The sequence below is a fragment of the Alexandromys fortis genome, unplaced genomic scaffold (genome assembly GCF_014885135.2).
Source record: "Alexandromys fortis isolate MF-2015 unplaced genomic scaffold, M_Fortis_MF-2015_v1.1 scaffold_115, whole genome shotgun sequence".
In the NCBI taxonomy this organism is placed as follows: Eukaryota; Metazoa; Chordata; class Mammalia; order Rodentia; family Cricetidae; genus Alexandromys; species Alexandromys fortis.
In genome coordinates, this window is record NW_026067989.1 from 1137660 (window position 1) to 1158539 (window position 20880).

General features: G+C 43.5%; 1 protein-coding gene across 1 annotated transcript in view; it reads left to right on the plus strand.

The window, feature by feature from the left end:
- Positions 1-20880, plus strand: part of Pcsk2 (proprotein convertase subtilisin/kexin type 2) — a 210155-nt gene that overhangs the window by 171034 nt on the left and 18241 nt on the right. Inside the window, exons 6-8 of the mRNA XM_050159601.1 lie at positions 1262-1338; positions 9507-9595; positions 16462-16637. Coding sequence (XP_050015558.1) covers positions 1262-1338; positions 9507-9595; positions 16462-16637 — 342 coding nt within the window. The remainder of the gene's footprint in view (positions 1-1261; positions 1339-9506; positions 9596-16461; positions 16638-20880) is intronic.

Consider the following 20880-nt stretch of genomic DNA (forward strand, 5'->3'; position numbering starts at 1 on the left):
GTCATAGAATGAGCCGAGACCTGTGTCAAGTTGCCACTGCAGCCTGTACCCACCCCACTCCAAGAGCACAGCTCAGAAGAAAAAGGCAGCACTTGGGGGGGCTCACTCTAAGGACCTCACAAATGCTAATCATGCCGAGAGCCATTGCCAGCTCAGTCTAGACCAGAGAATTTGGATCACTTCTATGGAGAAACCAACCAGAGTCTTAGCAAATGTGTTTCAAGATCTGTTGCTTAAGTCTTAATATCAACTCTGAAGCCTGAAAGAAAAGAAAAAATATGTATTTATATTCATACTTACAGCTTTATTATTTATATATATGTATAAGTTTTATAAATATTATTATATGTATTTATAAGTATATATTTATACATATATTCTTATGCTTCTTTCAGTATTCCTGCCCTACTCACTCCACATAAGAATGCTCAATTTCTAAAAATTTCAGTGAAGTTTAAGAGTAACAACATACTTTAGGAAGACAAATAAGTGTTTTCAAAATATTTTCTTAAAAAGAAGTGAAATACAAACATCTCAAAGAAAGTCAAGGGGGAGAAATGTCATCTCTGAGAGGGCAGGTTGCCCCAGAGACAAAGACTATAGATCAGACAAAGACTGAAACTTTGCAAACCATAAAGTTTCCCTGGGATTTAAGCCTGTGTGTGGTTGGGAATAGGGCCTAGATCTGGGGACTTACTCATCACTGCGCCCAAGGCAGACAGGAGACTTGCCTCTGAAGACTGGAGTTTCATGAGATGTTAGTTACATGTCTCATTACTATGACAAAGGGTTGTGTGGGCTTACAGTCTGAAGACAATCCTTATGGTGGGGGAATTTCTGCTGGTGATGGTGGTCCACTGTGACAGTAGGATCATGAGGCAGCTGGTCACACTGTATCCGCAGTCAGGAAGCAGAGGGAGATGATGATGTTGATCTGTGTGCCCCAACTTAAAATGAAGTTGTCCTGGAGAACCCTGGACTCATGTTTGCTGAGTCCTTGAAGGCTTAAAATAGGAGTCACAGACTCTAAGGACACATGTAAGTCTGTCACAATTTTGGAAGGACTGGCCCTCACAGATTGCAATATATGAAAGTAAAATATATATAATAAATAAAAATATGTGCAAAAGGCAAAAATGCAGAGAGAGCATTGGCACAACCCTCCAAGGAGGAGACAAAAATCCAGGATGGTGTGTTTACGGCACCAGCCCCCTTTATGTGTTTAAAGCTTTACTGACCTGAGATCCCTTGTGTTTTTCAGAACTCTGACGCAAGTTATGACTTCAGCAGCAACGACCCCTATCCCTACCCCCGATACACAGATGACTGGTTCAACAGGTAAGCTGAGCCTTGGAACATCTTTACTGTTAGCCGTTGGGGTTGATTTTGCTCTGTTTTGTTTAGGGCTTGAGTGTCACCAGACAAATCATACCAACACTGTACGATGTTATGTATGTTCTTCTTCATAGTGGCTCCATTTCTTGATCCTTGGATTTCTAGTATTACAGTGGCCCTCAAGAATTACCATTTGATTATCATCTTGTTTTATTGAACTAGAAGTGGTTTACCAATCTAACATATTATGGATAAGAAAAAACAGCAAGAAGAAAACTTTTCTCAACTTACTACAGTAATTTAAAAGAGTTCACTTGTCCCATTAAAGCTATTCCAGAGAAACTTTTGTTTTGTTTTGTTTTGTTTTGAGACAAGGGACTCACTGTATAACTCTGGATAGCCTTTAACTCACTATGTATACCAGGCTGGCCTCAAACTCACTGAAATCTACCTGCCTCTGCCTCTTTACTGCTGAGATTAAAGGCATGCACCCTCATATCTGACACCATTCCAATAAAAATTTTGTCGGTGGTTTGGTGTTGATATATTTTTTAAAAATATTCCTGCTATAACCTCGTAACAGCTCAGGTAGTCCTTTCCACAAAAGTGTAATTGACAGAGGTTTGAAATATGGACCATATGATCCATCTGAGGGTACCATTTTTCTCCATCATATTTTGCTACTGACCATATAAATGTGACTTCTCCTTTCTTCAAGTAAACATCTTGCTTAAATGGTTGCCTGCATATGAGAAATATTTAGAAATTTGGGTGTCTGGATTATTCCAAAAATGCTTTAAGTTTCAAACCCAGTGCATGGGGAAAGGTTGAACTTAGTCACAGTTAGAGATGAGTAAGGGTTACCAGAGAAGGGTGACTATAGATGACGGTGGTGTCTACGTATTTCAGAAAGCTAGAGCTTGAACTTAAGTATCCTCAGCAAAGTGAAACGGTTAAATCTTTGAGGAGAGAGAGATGATAAACCCAATATAAATATGATATATGGGAATGTCACATGATAACATTAATATTTACATTTTATGTGTCGGTTAAAAATAAACTATTTTAAATTTTAAAGTAAATTAAATCATAAATAGAGCTTCTGCTTACATATTATCCCTGCCTTTGGGTGAGGATCATAAAGTATATGAATTTCAAGTCACAGCATGAAAGTGCGCCATGCGCAGATCACTTTCTTGTTGCTCTTGCTTCTTGTGGCAACCTAATCTATAGATAAAACAGAAGTTATCTCCTTCAGTTTAGTGACAGGCTAAAGGTCAAAAAAGACTGAATGACTTCCCTAATCAAAAACTTTGGGTTCATCCAGGCAGTGGTGGCACATACCTTTAATCCCAGCACTCTGGAGGCAGAGGCAAGCAGATCGCTTTGAGTTTGAGGTCAGCCTGGTCTACAGAGTGAGTTCCAGGACTGGCTCCATAGCTACTGAAAAACCCTGTCTCAAAAAAAAAAAAAAAAAAAAAAAAAAAAAAAAACTGGGTTCAGTCAAAACTGATAACAGATCATGCTTTATTTCCCTTTTTGGTTTGGTTTGAAGTAGGATCATGATTTGTGATTCAGGTTGTCCTCAAATTTACTGTGCATTCCAGGCTGACCTTGAATTTTCAACAGGCCTCATACCTCAGTCTCCTGAGTGCTGGGATTCCAGATATGCACCACCATGCCCAGACCAAATGTGCACCATTTTTATAAGCAACATTTTTTTATACAATAAGTGTGACATCCAGAATGGCCAGAGCAGATCGTCAGTGAAGCAGGAGTCTTAGGTCAGCTTCCTACCAAGCCAGGGAGCATGGGTGTAGAGGCTAAACAACTTGAGAAATGCAGAGAGAATAAAGACAGGAATTAAATTCAATCATATAACAGTTTTAAGAGATGGTTATTGGTGTGCGGTAGCATAATTCACTCTCTGCCAAGTCCTTGCAGCTGGAATATGACCATGCAGTGCTTTGGAAGGGCGTCTTTGTAAGGTGAGAATGTATCTAATAAGATCTGAGAATTCTGGTCATGAAGTCTTTCTTATTCCCATGACATATAACCCTGCATCCTAGCACCTTATCAGAGAACCGTTTTAGACCCAAGGATATAAAGTGACCAGACAATGTCCGTAAGCGAGAGTTTATACATAACTAGCAGGGAATCTGGAAGGCTGGGGTGAGCTGGGTCTGACCAGCATTGATCAACTCCTGGTCCTCTCGGGAGCATGATAAAGAGCTGTGGCATGACTTGAAGCCGACCACATGCTATCTCTCTGTAGCTAAGAGCAGACCACATGCTATCTCTCTGTAGCTAAGAGCAGACCACATGCTATCTCTCTGTAGCTAAGAGGTACTAGGTGTTGATAAACTGACCCAAGCAGATAGAGGAGGTTTTCCTGAATATAAACTCAGTCTCCTCCAAGCTAACCCTTCTTGTGTGATACTTGTAGGAATATTTAACAAAAAAAAAACTCTATAAAAATGCCTTATCTCTTAAATATTTTCATATGCAAGCTTGTTCTTGAAAGTTCCATTTTAAACAGACTAAGTTCCTCTAATTAAAACTAATTAGTGTTTAGTGTAACAAAAATCCATCACTGTCAGCGGTAAGAATTCCCAAGTGACAAGTTTACCAGAGACACAATCCTAGTGAGTCAGGCAAGCAAACTGCCTGTGTCCTAGGAAGTCAATGACTCAAGACAAAATGTCCATCCATTCCGATCAATAAATAACTTTTTTCCCAACTGCCAAGTCATTTCAAAAACTTTCCGCCACTACAACTTATGCTGCAAAGATTGGGTTCTTCCCAACTCCACTTGGAGTCTCGCAAACGTAGCAGGGATTGCAATTGATTGGATGCGGGTGGAAAGATAAGATTCAAGTCCGCCACATCAGGAGAGCCTTGGCCCAAAATGTTGGCACCTGCTTGACATGAAGAAAATGTCAAAAGGGTGTCTTTCCTCCATGTGTAGGCTATGTTACTAAAAGTTCCCTGCAGAATAAAAGAGCAATGTGTCCGGTACCGTCTTCAGTACTGCTTACTATAACCTGGGGCAGGAGGTGGACGGGTTGGGGTGTTGAGGAAATGAGGCTGGTCATGAATTAATTGCTGTCACAGCTGAGAGCTGGAAATTGCATTTGCTCGGTTTGTTTACACCTTTTCTAGTCCAGTATGTGTCAGACTTTTGTCATTAGGTCCAATAGCCAAGTGAGACCATTTAAAAGTTGGAAAGTTTTATTTGGGCTCACAGGTATGGAGACTTCAGTCCAGAAACCCCAGGAGAGGCAGAATAACATGGGGGCAGGAGTTTAGCTGGGCAGAATCTCTTTCCTTATGGCTGTCGGGAAGGCCGAGATAAGAAAAAGCCAGGGCAAACCTAACCCCCATGTGTAAGCACTACCTCCTCCAACTAGACCTCACCTCCCGGTTTCTTTAATCCCACCCCAGCCCGAAAAACAATTGCTGTCAGCTGGCAAACAAGCCTTCAACACACATTTTCTGTCCCAACCATAGCATTATCTGAGAAATAAACTTAAAATGCAGTAGGCATAGAAATAGGCAATGAAGAGTGTGGATGGACGCTTAAAAGAAATCCCACACTAGCTCAGAATTGAGAAATAGATGGTTATTTACTTAGGGGTAGACTCACAAATCAGAATCATCTGTTTGAATGGAGATCAGAAAACAAATCCCGCAACCGGAATAGAGAGGCCAGAAAATAGGCAGGATGCATGCCCTACATCGGCATATATAAGAAGCCACACCCCAGTGGGCGGGTGACCACTAGCTGTAAGACTTCCTACAGAAGAACAGACCTGGGAGTTGAGTTTGTAAAAGCTTTAATTTTGCTCTGTAAACTTCTGAGGAGCTTACCACATTACATGAGGAGGAAGCACATGCTTGAATTACCACAACGCTGGCTGGATTCAAGGCTAACTTAACACAACAAACTAACACGCATTGAACTAACGTTACCGTCTCTAAGGCAGTCTTAATGCTTTGCATGTGTTAACTTAGTTAATTACCATTAAGTCTCTGAATTACCAAGACGATCCTTAAATATACAGCTAACATCATTTATATAAGATCACACAATAGTAGAGGCAAATTTGTGCCAGAGAGGGGCTCATTGGTCCAAGACTTAAATGAAGATCACAGGTAGAGTTGGAAGTGGGAGTAAAGACGATGAAAGGAAGACATACATCTACAGGACGCATTCAAGGAGTTCCCTGGACATCTGGTCTAGACGGAAGAGGTAGTGCAGGGAGCAGTATCCTAAAAAGGGTTCATGGAGGAGGAGAGACGGGCTGCTAAGAGAAATAAGAGGACAGACTGTGTGACTGGGTGAGACACTGAGCCAGGGTCACTTATGAGAGTCCCTATCCCATTGAACTCAAAAACTGCTGTCACCCAGAGAGGCAGGAGCCTTGAGCTCAGTCAAGATCTGCCGTTGTTCCACCAAAGCCTCATGTCAGCTGTACCATCACAGGGACATGCCATCGCCTCTCTGGGTGTCTTTTTCTGGACATGGGCATCAACTCTGGTGTGCCACCGCCATTCAGGCTCTTTGGTCCCTTAAGCAATTCTCACCGCAGCACGCTCCACATCTCCAACACAGCTGCCCGCTGTGGGCCCAGGAGCACGCTGCTATTGATTCCTGCCGCAGAGGCTAGTTAGATCCCAGGAGCAATTGCTGCACAGGAATCAGCAGTGGCAGGAGCCATCTATTCCAAGAACCCATTACTGGGGAAAGAAGAAAATACAACAAAGGACCCTCAAGCAAGCAGCTAAAATGTCCTCCTTGGATGGGAAACTACATCCAATAGCAGCACGTGCCTCCTGGGTTTTCCCAGCCATGTTAAAGCATGCTTTCACAGCCTGTTCTTACTGATCAATCCGTTTTCCTCCTAGCGCACACTCCTGATAGGATATATTTAAGGACTGTTTATGAAAACAAGCTTCATACATATGCAGCACCACTTTCAATATGTGAGAACGTCCTGCCCTGTGCTCGACTGCCTTTTGTAGTATATTCATCTCGTCGTGGACCATTCAATAACGCTATGCAGTATTGAGCTCCAGGGATATACATGAAACACGGTGGAAAGTTTTGCAAAGTATTCTGCTCTTCTAACTTGCAATCAGAGAATGACATTTGGACCAACAAAATAATAATAACCCAAATTCCCCCCCAAAAAAAAGGTAAAAATATTACACATTTAATGGGCATCAATAATGTGCAGAACAGATAGAATTTATTTGCTGGGAGGCCTCCAGACCTAACAGCAGTTCTTTTCCTGGCTGGCATTCAGTCAACACCGATTAGCTGGTTGATGGATGGGTAGCCTACCTTTCCAGGCACCCTGTTGAGTGGCCTTGACATCTGTCCATTTTTAGAGCTGCCTGCTTTCGCAAGGTTTGCAGCGCACAGTTGGTCGGTACCATTATACCTCGCTCAGCTTTAAGAGAGTGTCTGGTGATGCGCTGTGGATCTATATTCCATTACTGTGCTGTTGTCCATAAAAACCCCTCTTGCATAGCATGTCTTTGACAGGCACTGGTCACAGAAATGTCATCCCTGTCAGCGGTAATATTTATGGGGCACGGAGGGTGCTGCGCATTCTATCAAGACCTAGAGAGGAAGAGATTCTGGACGAGACACAGTTCCTGGCAAGTTTACCATAAATTCAAGAAGAGAGAAGACATTTATTACTCAAACAGCCCAAGTCAAGGGAGAGGGAGGACAGATGTAGGCTGAGAACCATTCATATCTGTGGGAGCTAATTTGATTGATAACATGGTTAAAACTTCAAATATGAAAGACAGTGGGTTGGGTTTCTTTTCCTTCTTGGATGTCATATTTCATTTTAAAGAGCCCTATGCAACGGGTCATAGAAGAGCACGCGAGGGAAATGTCCCTCCCTGGTTTGCTCCTGCCACACTGATGTAAACTTCTACTTTACCCCGGTGATGCTTAGCATCTTAGGAAGAGATGAACATCTTTTTCTTATGTCTTTATGGACTCATTTTTAAGTCACCTCCTGGATAATAGCATTCAAACCATTTTCAAAGACCTAGTCAAACTCTTGTGTTCATGTGAGCACCGAGGCAACCTCGTAGGTGGATATTAGCTTGGTCTTTGCTCTACATCTTTGCCAGAACTTTGTAGTGCCCAGCAGAGTGCCATTTTCTTAGTCATTTACAGTCCTTGTGCTATGACATCACAGTCTCTAGTGCTCTACCTAGACTTCATAAGGTTTCCTCTTCATCTTTACAATGTTTCATCTTCATAAATGTTTCCTCTTCAGCTAAGGAAAGAGACATAAGACAAATTTGAGAGTTAGGGAGAAGATTATAAAGATTGTAAAATATCTGTACATTGATATAATCATCTCTACTTTGAAAGCTAATTTTGTGCATGTTCACACAGGCATCTTATGGTCCTCATGTGACAATAACCCTTTTCTCAAAAGAGAAGAAATACACCCAGCTACGATAGACAAATACAATATTCTACAAAATGGTTGGGGTGGGGTTGGTGATGCCTAAGTCAGTTTCCCTGATATAGAATAAATTAATGCTCTTGCCTTGATGGTTTGCCTTGGGCAGTGGAGACATGTGATGTATCCCCTTCATTTTGGTTAACTCCCATCCTTTTGTCTCCCTGTCATCCAACCCTTTAAACCTTCCTACTCTAAGTATCCCCCTCTCTACTTTTATATTACCTATTTTCTACTAACCCTCTCTCCAGGCAGCCCCTCTCAGTACCCTCTCTCTAATGCCCTGGTTCCTAAAGGTACTCCAATTAAGCACACGAAATTACAAGTTAGAAACTAGGGACCACATATGAAGGAGAACATGCAGTGTTTGTCTTTCTGTGTCTGGGTTAACTCACTCAATATAATTGTTTCCAGAGCCATCCATTTACCTGAAATTTTATTTTTCCTCCCATCCTAATAGAATCCCATAATCTGTGTACCACATTTTCATTCTCCATCTGTCAGTTGATAAACATATAAACTGATTTCATTTCTTGACTATTATGAATTAAGCAGTTGCAAACACGAACAAGCTAGTGTCTATGGAACAATATGTACAGCTCACATGTATATGTATAAGAAGTTTAAATGGGGTTTACTTATAATGGGGGGATAATACCTCAACTAGATTCCATATGCTACTAAATAAAGTCCCAGTACCAGGAATGGGCTACCTCTTTTTGACCTGTTGACCAATGGGGTTACATAACCCCCCCAAAAAAATTACAGGTTATTACCAGTCCTATTGACTACCTTCCAGAACCTAAGAGTAAGACCCTGTTTCTTCAGGCTTTTAAAGTTTTCAATACAGAATTCTCTCTTCTTGGTTAAATTAACTTAGAGCTTGGTTTGTTGTTGCTACTGTTGTTGTGTTGTTGCTGCTGTTGTAGTTGTTTTGTTGTGGTGTTGCTATTGTTGTTGTTGTTTTGGTTGTTGGGATTGTTTCCCTATTCCCTCTCTTGGTGTGTTTGTCATTGATATCTAAGAAAAGCTAGTGGATTTTATATTCTAATTGTGCATCCTACTACTTGGCTGGATTTTTATTTATTGGCTTAGAGTATTCTGGTGTCTTCTTCAGAGTCTTTTATGTCTAGGATATCTAACCTGAAAATGGGGGTCATTTAACTTCTTATCCAAAACTCTACCAGAATGTGCTTTTTTTTTTTTTCTGTGTCAAAGCGGAAAGCTAGTTCAATGACAGTGAGTGATCATCACTCCATCACTGAGAGGCCGTATCTCAGTTCTGTATGCTGAGACACCCTTGAAAGTAACTACCCACACATGGATCCTAGTCCTTCCAAGGAACCCAAGCTGACCAACCACCAGTCAGCACACAACTATTTTATATTGTGCTTCATTTTTTAAGGAAACCTGCGAGCTTTCCACTGGAAAATACTTCGAATTTTAAAATAAAGAAGAATTGTCACATTAGTAATATAATGTTCTCTTTGTAATAGGAACAACCTAGGGTCAGGAAGGTCACTGGAAAAAGTGGGGGAGAATAAAAGGGAGCTTCAGAGTGGAACAACAGAAAATTGGATATACCACCGGTGGCCTCAACCTCAAAGACTCAGCTAAAGAAATTCCCTACAAATGTGTGACCATTTGTCCGACTTGTGTCTGTTTTCCCCACAGCCATGGAACCAGGTGTGCAGGGGAAGTTTCCGCAGCCGCCAGCAACAATATCTGTGGAGTCGGTGTGGCATACAACTCCAAGGTGGCAGGTGAGCCAGCCCTGCCAGAGACAGGCACCGTGCTGGGCAGTCTGCCCTGGGAGCTGCCGCATTCTGATCTCCATTCTTGCAGGGGCCAACAAAATTCTCCCCTTGGTCAGGGTCTCTGAGACCCACAGGTGGAGCGAGCATAGGGAAGACATTTCATCTTCACCTGTACACAGCAAGCTTTCAATATCCCTAAGCATAAGACACCAAAAAAATAGGCAGGCCACAAGCACATAACTCAAATGTGAACAGATTTTCATAAATGTGACTTCTATGAAACCAACAAAATCCAACCAGACCCCAAAGTCCCCCTCCTCATGACCCTGTCCCCAGGTGTTGCCAGTACTTACCCAGCAGTAACCACACTCCTGTTTTCTGACAGCGAAAATGACCGTTTCTGGTGTTCAACTTGATATTAATGCAAGGCCGCTACTCTAAAGTATTGTGGCAATGTCACTAGCACTTTGAGAATCACATACAGAGCATACGGAGGTGGGTGAGGGCTGTTTATAAAGATGCCGGGTGGCCTGGAAACTGATTTACATGACCCATGACTTCAAGGAGACATGGTCCATGCTAAGGAACCTTTTTGAAGGCTGGATCCAATGCTTTATACGTTTCTCTTTACAAGGGTTTTAGGAATGGGAGCAGAAAGTCGATGGAGATTTAGAGAGAAAAGCAACCAGACAGGCTCAGAAGTTTTCAACAAGATGCCTGAGAACGGAATGTTTTCTGATTGTTCTAAGTTTGGGGTCAAACTGGTTCTTAATTCAGTCAAAGCTGAGTCGCCGACTCTTGTTTCTCTTTCCTTTTAACAATTTTCTTGATAATTTCTTTCCTAGCACCCTACTGAACCCTAAGCCTACTTTGTGCTGACACCTGCATATCTAGGGGCCTAAATAAAGCAAATGAAACACTACAAACCCACCCTTAACTGTTTCCAGAGTGCTTGCAGAAACACCTGCCTGAAACTGGGTGCAGAATTTCACAAAAGAATATATCTGGAGGGCTGGAGACTTTCCATTGGCAAAGTGCTTGCCTTTTGAGTACAAGGACCCGAGCTTGATTCTCAGAGCCTACATAACGTCAACAAATATTATTATGAAGTACAACAACCAGCATGGCATGATAATCCTAAGAGGACAAATTTGAGAGGGGAAAATATTTTACTCAGTCAGGATGACAGTTCTAAATGCTGTCGTGTGTGTGTGTGTGTGTGTGTGTGTGTGTGTGTGTGTGTGTGTGTGTGTGTTTCGCTAAAAATGAACCTAACTCTTCCCGAGAATTTTCCTTCAGGAACTTCCTATGCAATGTCGAGCTAAAGCGCCATCTGGTGGTCAACTAACATAATTGCTAGTCTGTGGCATTCTGGAGATGTTCAGTGACAGGTTAGGGAGGCGCTGGTGGGAACACTTGGTGGGTTTTGATTCAAGTTGTCTTGAAAAGAAGAAAGAAAAAGACTTGTCAGAGTTTAGTGGCACAGGCCTGTTATCCCAGAACATGAGAGACTGAATCAGAAGCATCTTGAGTAAGAAGCCAACTTCCGCTACTTAATGAAATTACGAAATAGAAAATTGATTTTCTGACGGGGATTAAAGAGACCATTAAGTGCCTCTTCATTTGCTTCCTGCCTGTCCATTTCTTCAGTGCATAGACTTTGCTCATGTTTCCTGTTGGTGGTCAAGCACTCTTAGTATGTCATAAATAACTGGTCATACGTTTGTTTCATTCGGTGCAAACTTGGACACAAAGCCACCAGTCCATCCAGACTCTACTTCTGTAGATGTGGAGCTAAGATGACCAGCGGTTCTACTTTTCTACAGTTAACCAGTACTCCCAACACTGTCTGTGCAATAGCTAACACCCACTAACCATCACGTGAATATTGTGTGTTGTATGCTAACTTCCCAAACACATACGAGTCAGTCTCTGGGTAAATGCAACTTAGGTAAAACCTCGTGAAGTATGAATTAGAAGGTATGGCTAGGATTGGCTGCTACCACTGAAGACAGATCTTACCCCGTTATGCCACTCGGGCTCAATCAGTCACTTTTGGAATCAGCCTCACAGAGACATCCAAAATGATGCTTTGACAATTCCCAAGGAATTCCTTCATCAGGCAAGTCGACACCTAAAGCCATCTGTGTCGCACATGGCCATGTGATTGCTGCTTCTCCCTTGTCGACCACAGTCTCCACAAAAGCAGTGTCTGTCTACTTGGTCTTGTATTAGCACTGCAGAATCCAGGTCAGATTCTGGCTCACAGTCTACGTGCAAATCCTATTTTCTGAATATGAAAAAAGAATGAAAAGGAAGTGGACAGAGGGAGTCAATGAATAAACTCACTAAGATATCAACGACCACTTCATGAAAGAATGGGTAGGTCAGTAGAAATAAGAGACTGGGGACATAAAGGCACAAAGCCAGTGGATTGTTACCCAAGGAGGTGAAAGAGGCCCTCATACCAGATTCATCAACCTTTGCGACTTTGCCTGCATGAGATCAGTTCCCAGCAATCAGAAGCCTTCTCCAGACACTCCTAGCTTCTCAAATATACTGTAGGAATGTCTGGGTACCAGGCATCAGTGGGAACTTCCCAGAGTGTAGCAAAGAGGCCTGTCTAGTGACCCTTTTCACAGTGCTCTGGAAACCTCCAGGCGGAACAGACTACAAGACCATCTGCCAAAATCTCCTGCAGTTCAGGTGTTGAAAATACAGTGTGTGACTTTTCCTAGGTTCTCATTTTCAGGGTCTCAAAATATTGGTACCCAGAAAGGCTCTAACAGTCCAAATATCCATGGGTACTTGAATAATGACAACTATAAAACTAACAATAACAACCAACATATTACCTGTCCGGCCCAATGCAAAACTCTTTGCTCTTCAATGCACTCTGCAATTATATCGCATTATTACATCTCTATATGACACATAAACTCAGATTTAAACTCAGTATTAAATCTCAGTGACCACATCTTATTAAACTATGAGATTCTTTTGTACCTGGTATCCCTGCTTAGGAAACTATCTTTACTGACAAAGCTGAATCGGGATGGAATTGCAAGCCTGTATGACTGGGAACCAACTCTGTCTTCATTTTTTCCATTCAGGGGCTTGTAAGACCCTCAGAAGTCCCCTTAAAGGGACACCTAAAAAACTGGGCACTCTGGTTTCGGGCATCTATTTTTAAGGACACAGTTGTTACTACTGTTTCTCCACATAGCCAAGGAAGGAGGGAAGAAGAGTTCCAACCAGGTTGGCTCTAAGAGTAATTGTCAAACATGGAGACTGGTGTCCCGGGCTTGTTGTTATACAGGCAGATATCATGCATACACACAGATACACTCACGTGCACACACTAAAAAGGGAAGATTGGAAAAAACTGAAATGTAAAATCTACCAGTCATAAATATGTAAATGTACAAAAATAAAAAAAAAAACCTTCCCAACAACATGACTTGCTGGTTTGTCAGCCTAACGCTGCTGAAAACTCAAGGCCATGTCCAGCCTTTGGGGAGATGCTGCCCCCCCAAAAAGCCTTCAGATCACCTTGAGCCTGTGTCTTGATCGCTAATAGTACTGTCATTTGCAGAATTAATACTGCATTTCATTCAATAAATGTGTACCTCAGTCCTCCTGAGGTTAACATAATTAAAAGAAATGCCAGGAGTCTGGCCCCAAGAATATGAACGAACTCAGCTCTCGGTCTGCGGCCACCCCTGCCTCTCCCAATGCTGAAGCAGTCAAATGAATACATATCAGCGATTACATTTCCATTCAGCACAGAGAGAAAGTGCATGATAGGATGAAGAAGGAGGGGCCCTCCAGAACCACAGTCGTAAAGAGAAAGAGGGTCCAAGGTGCAGGGCTGCCATCGGGCAGCTGGTGGGACAGCAAGGGCTACTTTGACCATTATTATGTTTCCCTTTCTTCTTTGTGGGGTTGGCTGCTCAAGCCTGGGTCATTAGTACCAGGTAAATCCAAAAGCATCTGAGCTTTCTCCTTAAAATAAGAAAATGTCCCTCTGTTTCTTTGCCAACTACAACACAGGAACGATTTCACTTAAAATACGTTCTGTTCAGTTTATCCTGTAGCCCAGTGGTCTCGGTGTCAAATTGTTGCTGGCTAGCTGATTGAACCCAGGCCTGGGTGTCTAGCACTGAGCGAATCTGAAAGCACATGAGCATTCTCCTTAAAGCAGGAAAATTACCGGCATCACCACTGTGCACAGGCTACATTTCATAAGTAAATAGAGTAGACATAGGTCCACAGCGAAATGTATTTTTAAGCTTTCTTACAACGCAACTTCTAAAAAGTTTGGAACAGTTCTTAATCCAAATGAGCTTCGTCCCAATGAAAAGACTCCAATCCATAATTGAACGTTAGTTGGCATAAATGGGTACACTGACTTAGGGGTTAAGGCAAAGGCAGAGGGATTAATGGCCATCTTTGGCCTTTATTGCTTGTTCTTCTGAACCTGTTGTTTCTGTTGGAGAAGAAAATACCCTAAAGAAAGCAATGACATCAGACACAGACATTCATTCTTAAGAATTCATCAGTCTTGCCACGCAGTGGTGATGCACACCTTTAATCCCAGCACTCAGGAAGCAGAGGCAGGCGGATCTCTGTGAGTTCAAGGCCAGCCTGGTCTACAACAGCTAGTTTCAGGACAGGCACCAAAGCTACACAGAGAAAATCTGTCTTGAAAAATGAAAAAAAAAAAAAAAGCCGGAGAACAGGAGCCTCGGTGTTGCTCATGTTTTAACAACTCATTCACAAGGTCCCAAGTGAACTACGTTAATCCCTTCCAAGAACAGTGTTCCCACAATGACGTAATTTCGTCAGCTCTCATACTGCTACTGAGTATCCAGGAGCCAGCACAAATCTTTAGGAAGCACACTCAGATCACAGTGGTTCCCATGAGTAAAGCCAGCACAGCTTCCCAACACTCTACGGTGCAGCTGGCACATCCCACATGGCAAAGCCTTGCAGAGAGCAGTTTAGACCAGATTCAGCTGGCTCATCTCACTGGCTGCTGGTGAGCCCTGGGGTCAGCCAGGTGGTCATATGATCAGTGAGTTTGTCCTCTTTGTCCTTTCTCCTTGTGTCCTTGTGTGCAGCTCTGATTTGCCCAGTTCAATCCTAAACATCAAGCTAGAGCATCTCCTGGCAAGATGTTACCCAAAGACATCAAAGAATAACAGATTCACGAAGATACCCCAGTGTATCATGTACCCTATTACTGAGCATTTATACTAACCTGCTCCATCTCTGTCTCCGCCACATTCCTTCCAAGCTGTGATGAGCTGATGGTTCCTCACCTCTTGTACCACCCCATCCCCTGCTCTCTGCACCCTGGAGCTTCTTGCTAAGTGTCCATTGCTTCTTTCCAGTCTCAGCTGCATCTAGAAACCTGGCCCCATCAACAAAGGTCAATTCTGCACCATAGGAGGCTGGGTTCCCACTTAGAGGCTTAGTAAGGATGCCCTTTCACACCTTGTCCCCCCAGTAAGAATTCAAATAAATTTTGTTTGGAGAATAATTCTTTTCTTCAAATAATTACTCAAGTAAGACATGAGTGAGGTACTCAACCTCATAGAAGAGAAAGTGGGAAGTACACTTGAACACATTGACACAGGAGACCACTTCCTAAATATAACCCCAGTAGCACAGACACTGAAAGAAATAATTAATAAATAGGGCCACCTGAAACTGAAAAGCTTCTGTAAAGCAAAGGACACAGCCAACAAGACAAAACAACAGCCTACAGAATAGGAAAAGACCTTCACCAATCCCACATCAGACAGAGGTCTGATCTCCAAAATATACAAAGAACTCAAGAAATTGATCATCAAAAGAACAAATAATCCAATTTAAAAAATGGAGTACAGACCTAAACAGAGAACTCTCAACAGAGGAATCTAAAATGGCTGAAAGACACTTGAGAAAATGCTCAGCATCTTTAACCATCAGAGAAATGCAAATCAAAGCAACTGTGAGATTCCATCTTACACCTGTAAGAATGGCCAAGATTAAAAACACTGATGAAAACTTACCCTGGAGAGTTGTGGGGTAAAGGGAACACTCCTTCATTGTTGGTGGGAATGCAAACTGGTACAGCACCTTTGGATATCAGTATAGCTATTTCTCATAAAATTAGGAAACAACCTTCCTCAAGACCCAATAATACCACTTTTGGCTATATATCCAAAGGATGCTCAATCCTACCATAAGGACATGTGCTCAACTATGTTCATAGCAGCATTGTTTGTCATAGCCAGAACTTGGAAACAACCTAAATGCCCCTCAACCAAAGAATGGATAAGGAAAGTGTGGTACATTTACACAATGGAGTACTATACAGCAGAAAAAATGGCATTTTGAAATTTGCAGGCAAATGAATGGGTCTAGAAAACATCATGTTGAATGAGGTAACCCACATCCAGAAAGACAATTATCATGTGTACTCACTCATAAGTGGCTTTTAGACATAAAGCAAAGAAAACCAGCCTACAAATCACAATCCCAGAGAACCTAGACAACAATAAGGACCCTAAGAGAGACATACATGGATCTAATCTACATGGGAAGTACAAAAAGACAAGATCTCCTGAGTAAATTGGAAGCATGGGAACCATGGGAGAGGGTTGAAGGGGAGAGGAGAGAAGTAGGGGAACAGAAAAAAATGTAGAGCTCAATAAAATCAATAGAAAACAGACATGAGTAAGGTCTGGAAAGGAGTGGGTAGGGTGATCTGAGTACCATTTTGACCCTCGGACTCCGTGAAGGTCCCCATGTCCTCCTTTACCCCCACATCTTCTGAGAGCTGAGGTACCAACGTCTTGTTTCTCTGTTCACCCCGTGCGCAGGTATCCGGATGCTGGACCAGCCTTTTATGACAGACATCATCGAGGCCTCCTCCATCAGTCACATGCCTCAAATGATAGACATCTACAGTGCCAGCTGGGGCCCCACAGATAATGGGAAGACGGTGGATGGACCCCGGGAGCTCACACTCCAGGCCATGGCTGACGGTGTGAACAAGGTAAAGAAATGCCTGTCCCCACAAGGCTCCAGGCCATACATGAGGTAGGACACGGAGGGTAAACTAGTGGTGACAATACAGTGGACAAAGTGGCAGGGTGTGGTTGAAGTGGGTCTCTAACTCTGAAGGTCCATTTAGATCCTGTGGAAAGTAGGGTTTAGCCATGCAAGAGGTGCATGGGAGGGAATTCCAAGCAATTGTATGTGAGTGAGAAGCAATGACGTCAGAAAAGGTGAGTCAGGAACAAGGCCTAGTCTGTGTGATGGGGACAGAGGAGGAAATTTGTACAAGACTCTGAGACTGTCATCCTACTCTGAAGGAGTTTCTGCTGAGCTGACAGGTTGTCTTCAAGCGAAGTCACCCATGCATGCCAGAAATGGACCAGCACTGGCCTCTTTGTGACATGCTCAGTGGAAAGTCAGAAGCAGCCTACAAGCTGCCGGTGGGAGTGTCTCAGCCCACACTCGATGGCAGACCCAGGGGCAGCAGCTTCCAAGAAAAGCCCCAGTGCTTCTACGATAGGAGGTCTGAGCAATGAATTTTGTGGCCATTGATTCCTGAACTAGCTCAGCAATGGACAGAGCCAAAGAAAAGGCACCAAGTTGGAGCCTCCAATAGGAGGGCAACCGGGAGACACAGCTTCATAGTTAACGAAACAATGCTGCCACCTAGACAGGACACAAGTCAGGTTCACAGAGCAAAGCACTCCAAGACCCCATTCCAATCCCTTGTACCTGAGAACCTATCAGCAAGTGATTGCACCCAGCCTGTCCTGTTTTGTTGCCTAGAGAACAGTCATATGTGGAATCCTTCAAGGGACTGGGATCATTATGAGATGTAAATTGGGTACAATGTGGTCATGGCACTGGGAAATGCCCACACCATGCACTGCTGACCCTTTGTCAACTACCCTAAGACTTCACGGCATGAACACAGCCTCTGTAGATATTGTGGGTCCCATGGATCAAGAATTCAGAGAGGGCACATTAGGGGTACCCTGACTCTTCTTTGGATTGCTGGGGCCTGAAAAGCCACAATATTTGTGATTTGAGCATCGGTTCCCAGACCATCTTCACAAGCTGTTTTTGCATCACTGAACTTCAAGCATGGCCACTGGCAAGCCTTGGGGAGAAAAGTAGTGGGAAATGCCATGGCTCAGCCAAGCCTGCCTGCTGGGGCCAAGACTTCATTTTAACAAGATTCTCTCAAGGGCAGAGGAGTGCTGCTATCAATGACTTGGGACTCCATGTCTCATAACCCTGAGATACTAAGACCCTAAAATAGCACCTTACACACCCACGCTAAACAGGAAGGGCATGACAACAGCTTACATTCTGGGAGTGACAGTGTCTTATAGATGTCTAGTGACCAAGCTGTATGTCCTGCTTAATCTCTATGCCACAGGAACAGACATCTAGGTAGCTGAGCCAAAGGACATCTTTTGAGGAGGCAGGAGTGACAAGAGCAATGGGGTGATTCAGGCAGGTCCTCACGTAGCTGAGGGAGAGTTAGGCCTCCTGGATCCCAGATAGCTGTGAGATGTACGAAAACCCACACTAGGGCTCTTCCACCCAGATGCTAGGCCACCTCATCCCTGTTTTCTCTGGCTTCAGAACTCCTTCTCTTCAGTCCCTTGGTCTTCCTTGGGACATGTGTTCAGGTAGTGGAAAGACCCCTTCCCATCCTCTCTTGTCACAGCCTGGCAGTCTCTGTACCACTTGTCCCCACTGCTCTCAGGGAAACCTTGGCCCCAGATTAGGAGACACATCCTCCCCAAGCCTAGGTTTCAAAATTAATGTGGTTCTGTTTAAAAGACTCAGGACCGTGACATTTCTAACACCTTCTTTTTCTCTTCTTCTTGGGACATCTCACAAGGTGGATATTCGGCCTCCCCCACCCTCTAATGGAGAAATCTCTCATGTACTGTTGAATTCTGCCAAAGATCTGAACAGAATTATAAGACCATATGTCACTCTGTAGCAGGGTTGAATAGTGTGCCCCATTTGTCCTCTTGAAGTCTTAACTTCAGAATATAGCCTAATTTGAGATTCAGGTCATTGCAGAAATAATTAGTTAAGATGAAGGCCTGTTGAGTGGGTCAGGCCCCTAAGCCAGTATAATAAGGATAAAAATCCTTAGTTATTAATTAAAATGATAGTGTTTGCCCACAGACATGCTCAGAGGGAGAATGTTGCACAAAAATAAAGACAGAGGTCCCAGGACCCATGTGTAAGCCAAGGAATACCAAGATGTCAGGAAATCACCAGAGACTGAGGAGGATGCATGAGAGCCTTCTTCCAAGGTCTGGGGGGGGGACGAAATTCAGTCGACACTTCAGTCTCAAACAATGAAATTCCAGGGGATTCCAGGGCAGCTCGGCAATTAATTTCTGCTGTTTAGAACACCCGATTTGTAGTACTTTGTTATGGTAGTGCTAGAAAATTCATGCACCCTTCCAATCTTAGAAAGGCCATCAGAAAGGGGCTTAGCCAGACTCTGTAACTGTGGAAAGACCTGGTCACTATTCCAGGTCACCTTGATATCCCCTGGCTCTCTCTTTCATAGGCAAGATAGCCAATCACTGGTCCGATGACAGTTTTTTTTTCTTCTCTTTTGCAAACTCAAAAGACCATCTTCCTTCATTCTGTACCATAGTTCAAGAGCAAACACTCAAAAAATTCACAGAAAACCACAACCAATCCAAATACAGAGTTGAGGAGACTAGTCCTGAGGGACAGGTCTACAAAACACTCCCACAACTATAGTTCAGAGATCAGTGTGGAAGAAGGGCAGGAAAGGTTGTGAGAACTGGAGGATCGGGGAGTTTGCTGTGAGATTACGTCACCTAGTAACATTAGAACCCACAAAGTCTCACCAACATGACTGCCCAAACATGAGCTGACCAAGAATGACACCAGTAGAATTGTCAAAGTGGATATGTGACTTCGGGGGGGGGGGGGGGGGTAATCTTAATGACAGAAGTGTCCCTGCATAGTCGGTGCCATGATGGAGCTGCTCCTGATGACGTCACACTGAGAGCTTGAAATCAGGGATGGAAACTGACAAGAAGAGCTTTGACTTCCTTCCAGAGAATGTGTTGTTCACCAACACCTCATTGCTTTCCTTCTGTCTTAGAAGTTTATACTCCACGCCCACCCTGTAAATAGCAACAGCCTTGTCCTAGTGAGGCTGAAAGTTCCCTTCGGGGGGATAGGACTGGAATAAAAGCACCTGACACCCTGAGTCACGTGTTTCTGCAAAATGACAGGTTTTCCATCCTGTGGCCATGGAGGACAGCTTTGCTAAGTAAGCCATGACCTCACTCTATAGAAGAGTTGTCTCCCTTACATTCAATACAAGTTTTAAGAGACACAAAGTCCTGAAAGTGAACAGCTTTGTGTCTTTAACGAAACATCCTACACTTGGGTGGGGCCTGGTGGGAAACCAGCAAAATGTCCTGTTCCAAGGTTGGTGGCGATCTGCTGTTGAAATTGAGCCAATCCGAATCCGTGTGGAAGACCCTGGCATTAGAACGGCACAAGCCGAAGGCCTACCAATGGGACCTGGTTGGAGAAGGTGGTGTCGCTGCTCGGCTTCACATACTCAAGGCTGGGAATCTTGACACATCACTCAGCTTGCTTTCTTAACATGTGACTCACCGCATGGTTGAAAAAAAAAAAAAAGCAGACATCCAACCCAGGGCCAGACAGCAGGAACCTAGGGGGTATTTGGCAGGTGTCCATTTATCCAGCAGACATGGTACGTTTTGGCACCTGAAGCTGGAAGGATCCAGGCAAGTAAGTGACAAGTGCCCTCTGGCCACATTTGCAATGCAGATGCATTTGAAACAAGGCATCCCTGGGTGGCTCCTGTCATTTCATGTGCTTCCGAATGTCACATCTCAGAGCTGGATCCCTCTCTCCGCTCCATCTGTAACCTCCCTGTCTCCACCTGAAAGGCATTTTCAAGCGCAGAGCTTTTGCAAAACATGCCAAGGTTGCTAAAAAGCAAGAGAAAAATCTTCATGACTTATCTTCCGACAACAGCATGCAAATATTTTGCCGAGGAAAGCGCACGGTGAGGTGGGAAAGACATGTCCTGTCATCTGGCTTCTCCCCAAGCTGTGGGAACAAGGCTTTGTCTCAAGATCACACTTTTTAGACAGTTTGGAGAATTCTGTAAGCGGCAGCGTACTATACAGCAGCGAAGGGCTTCTCATCTGTTCAGCTAATCTGGTTTACTC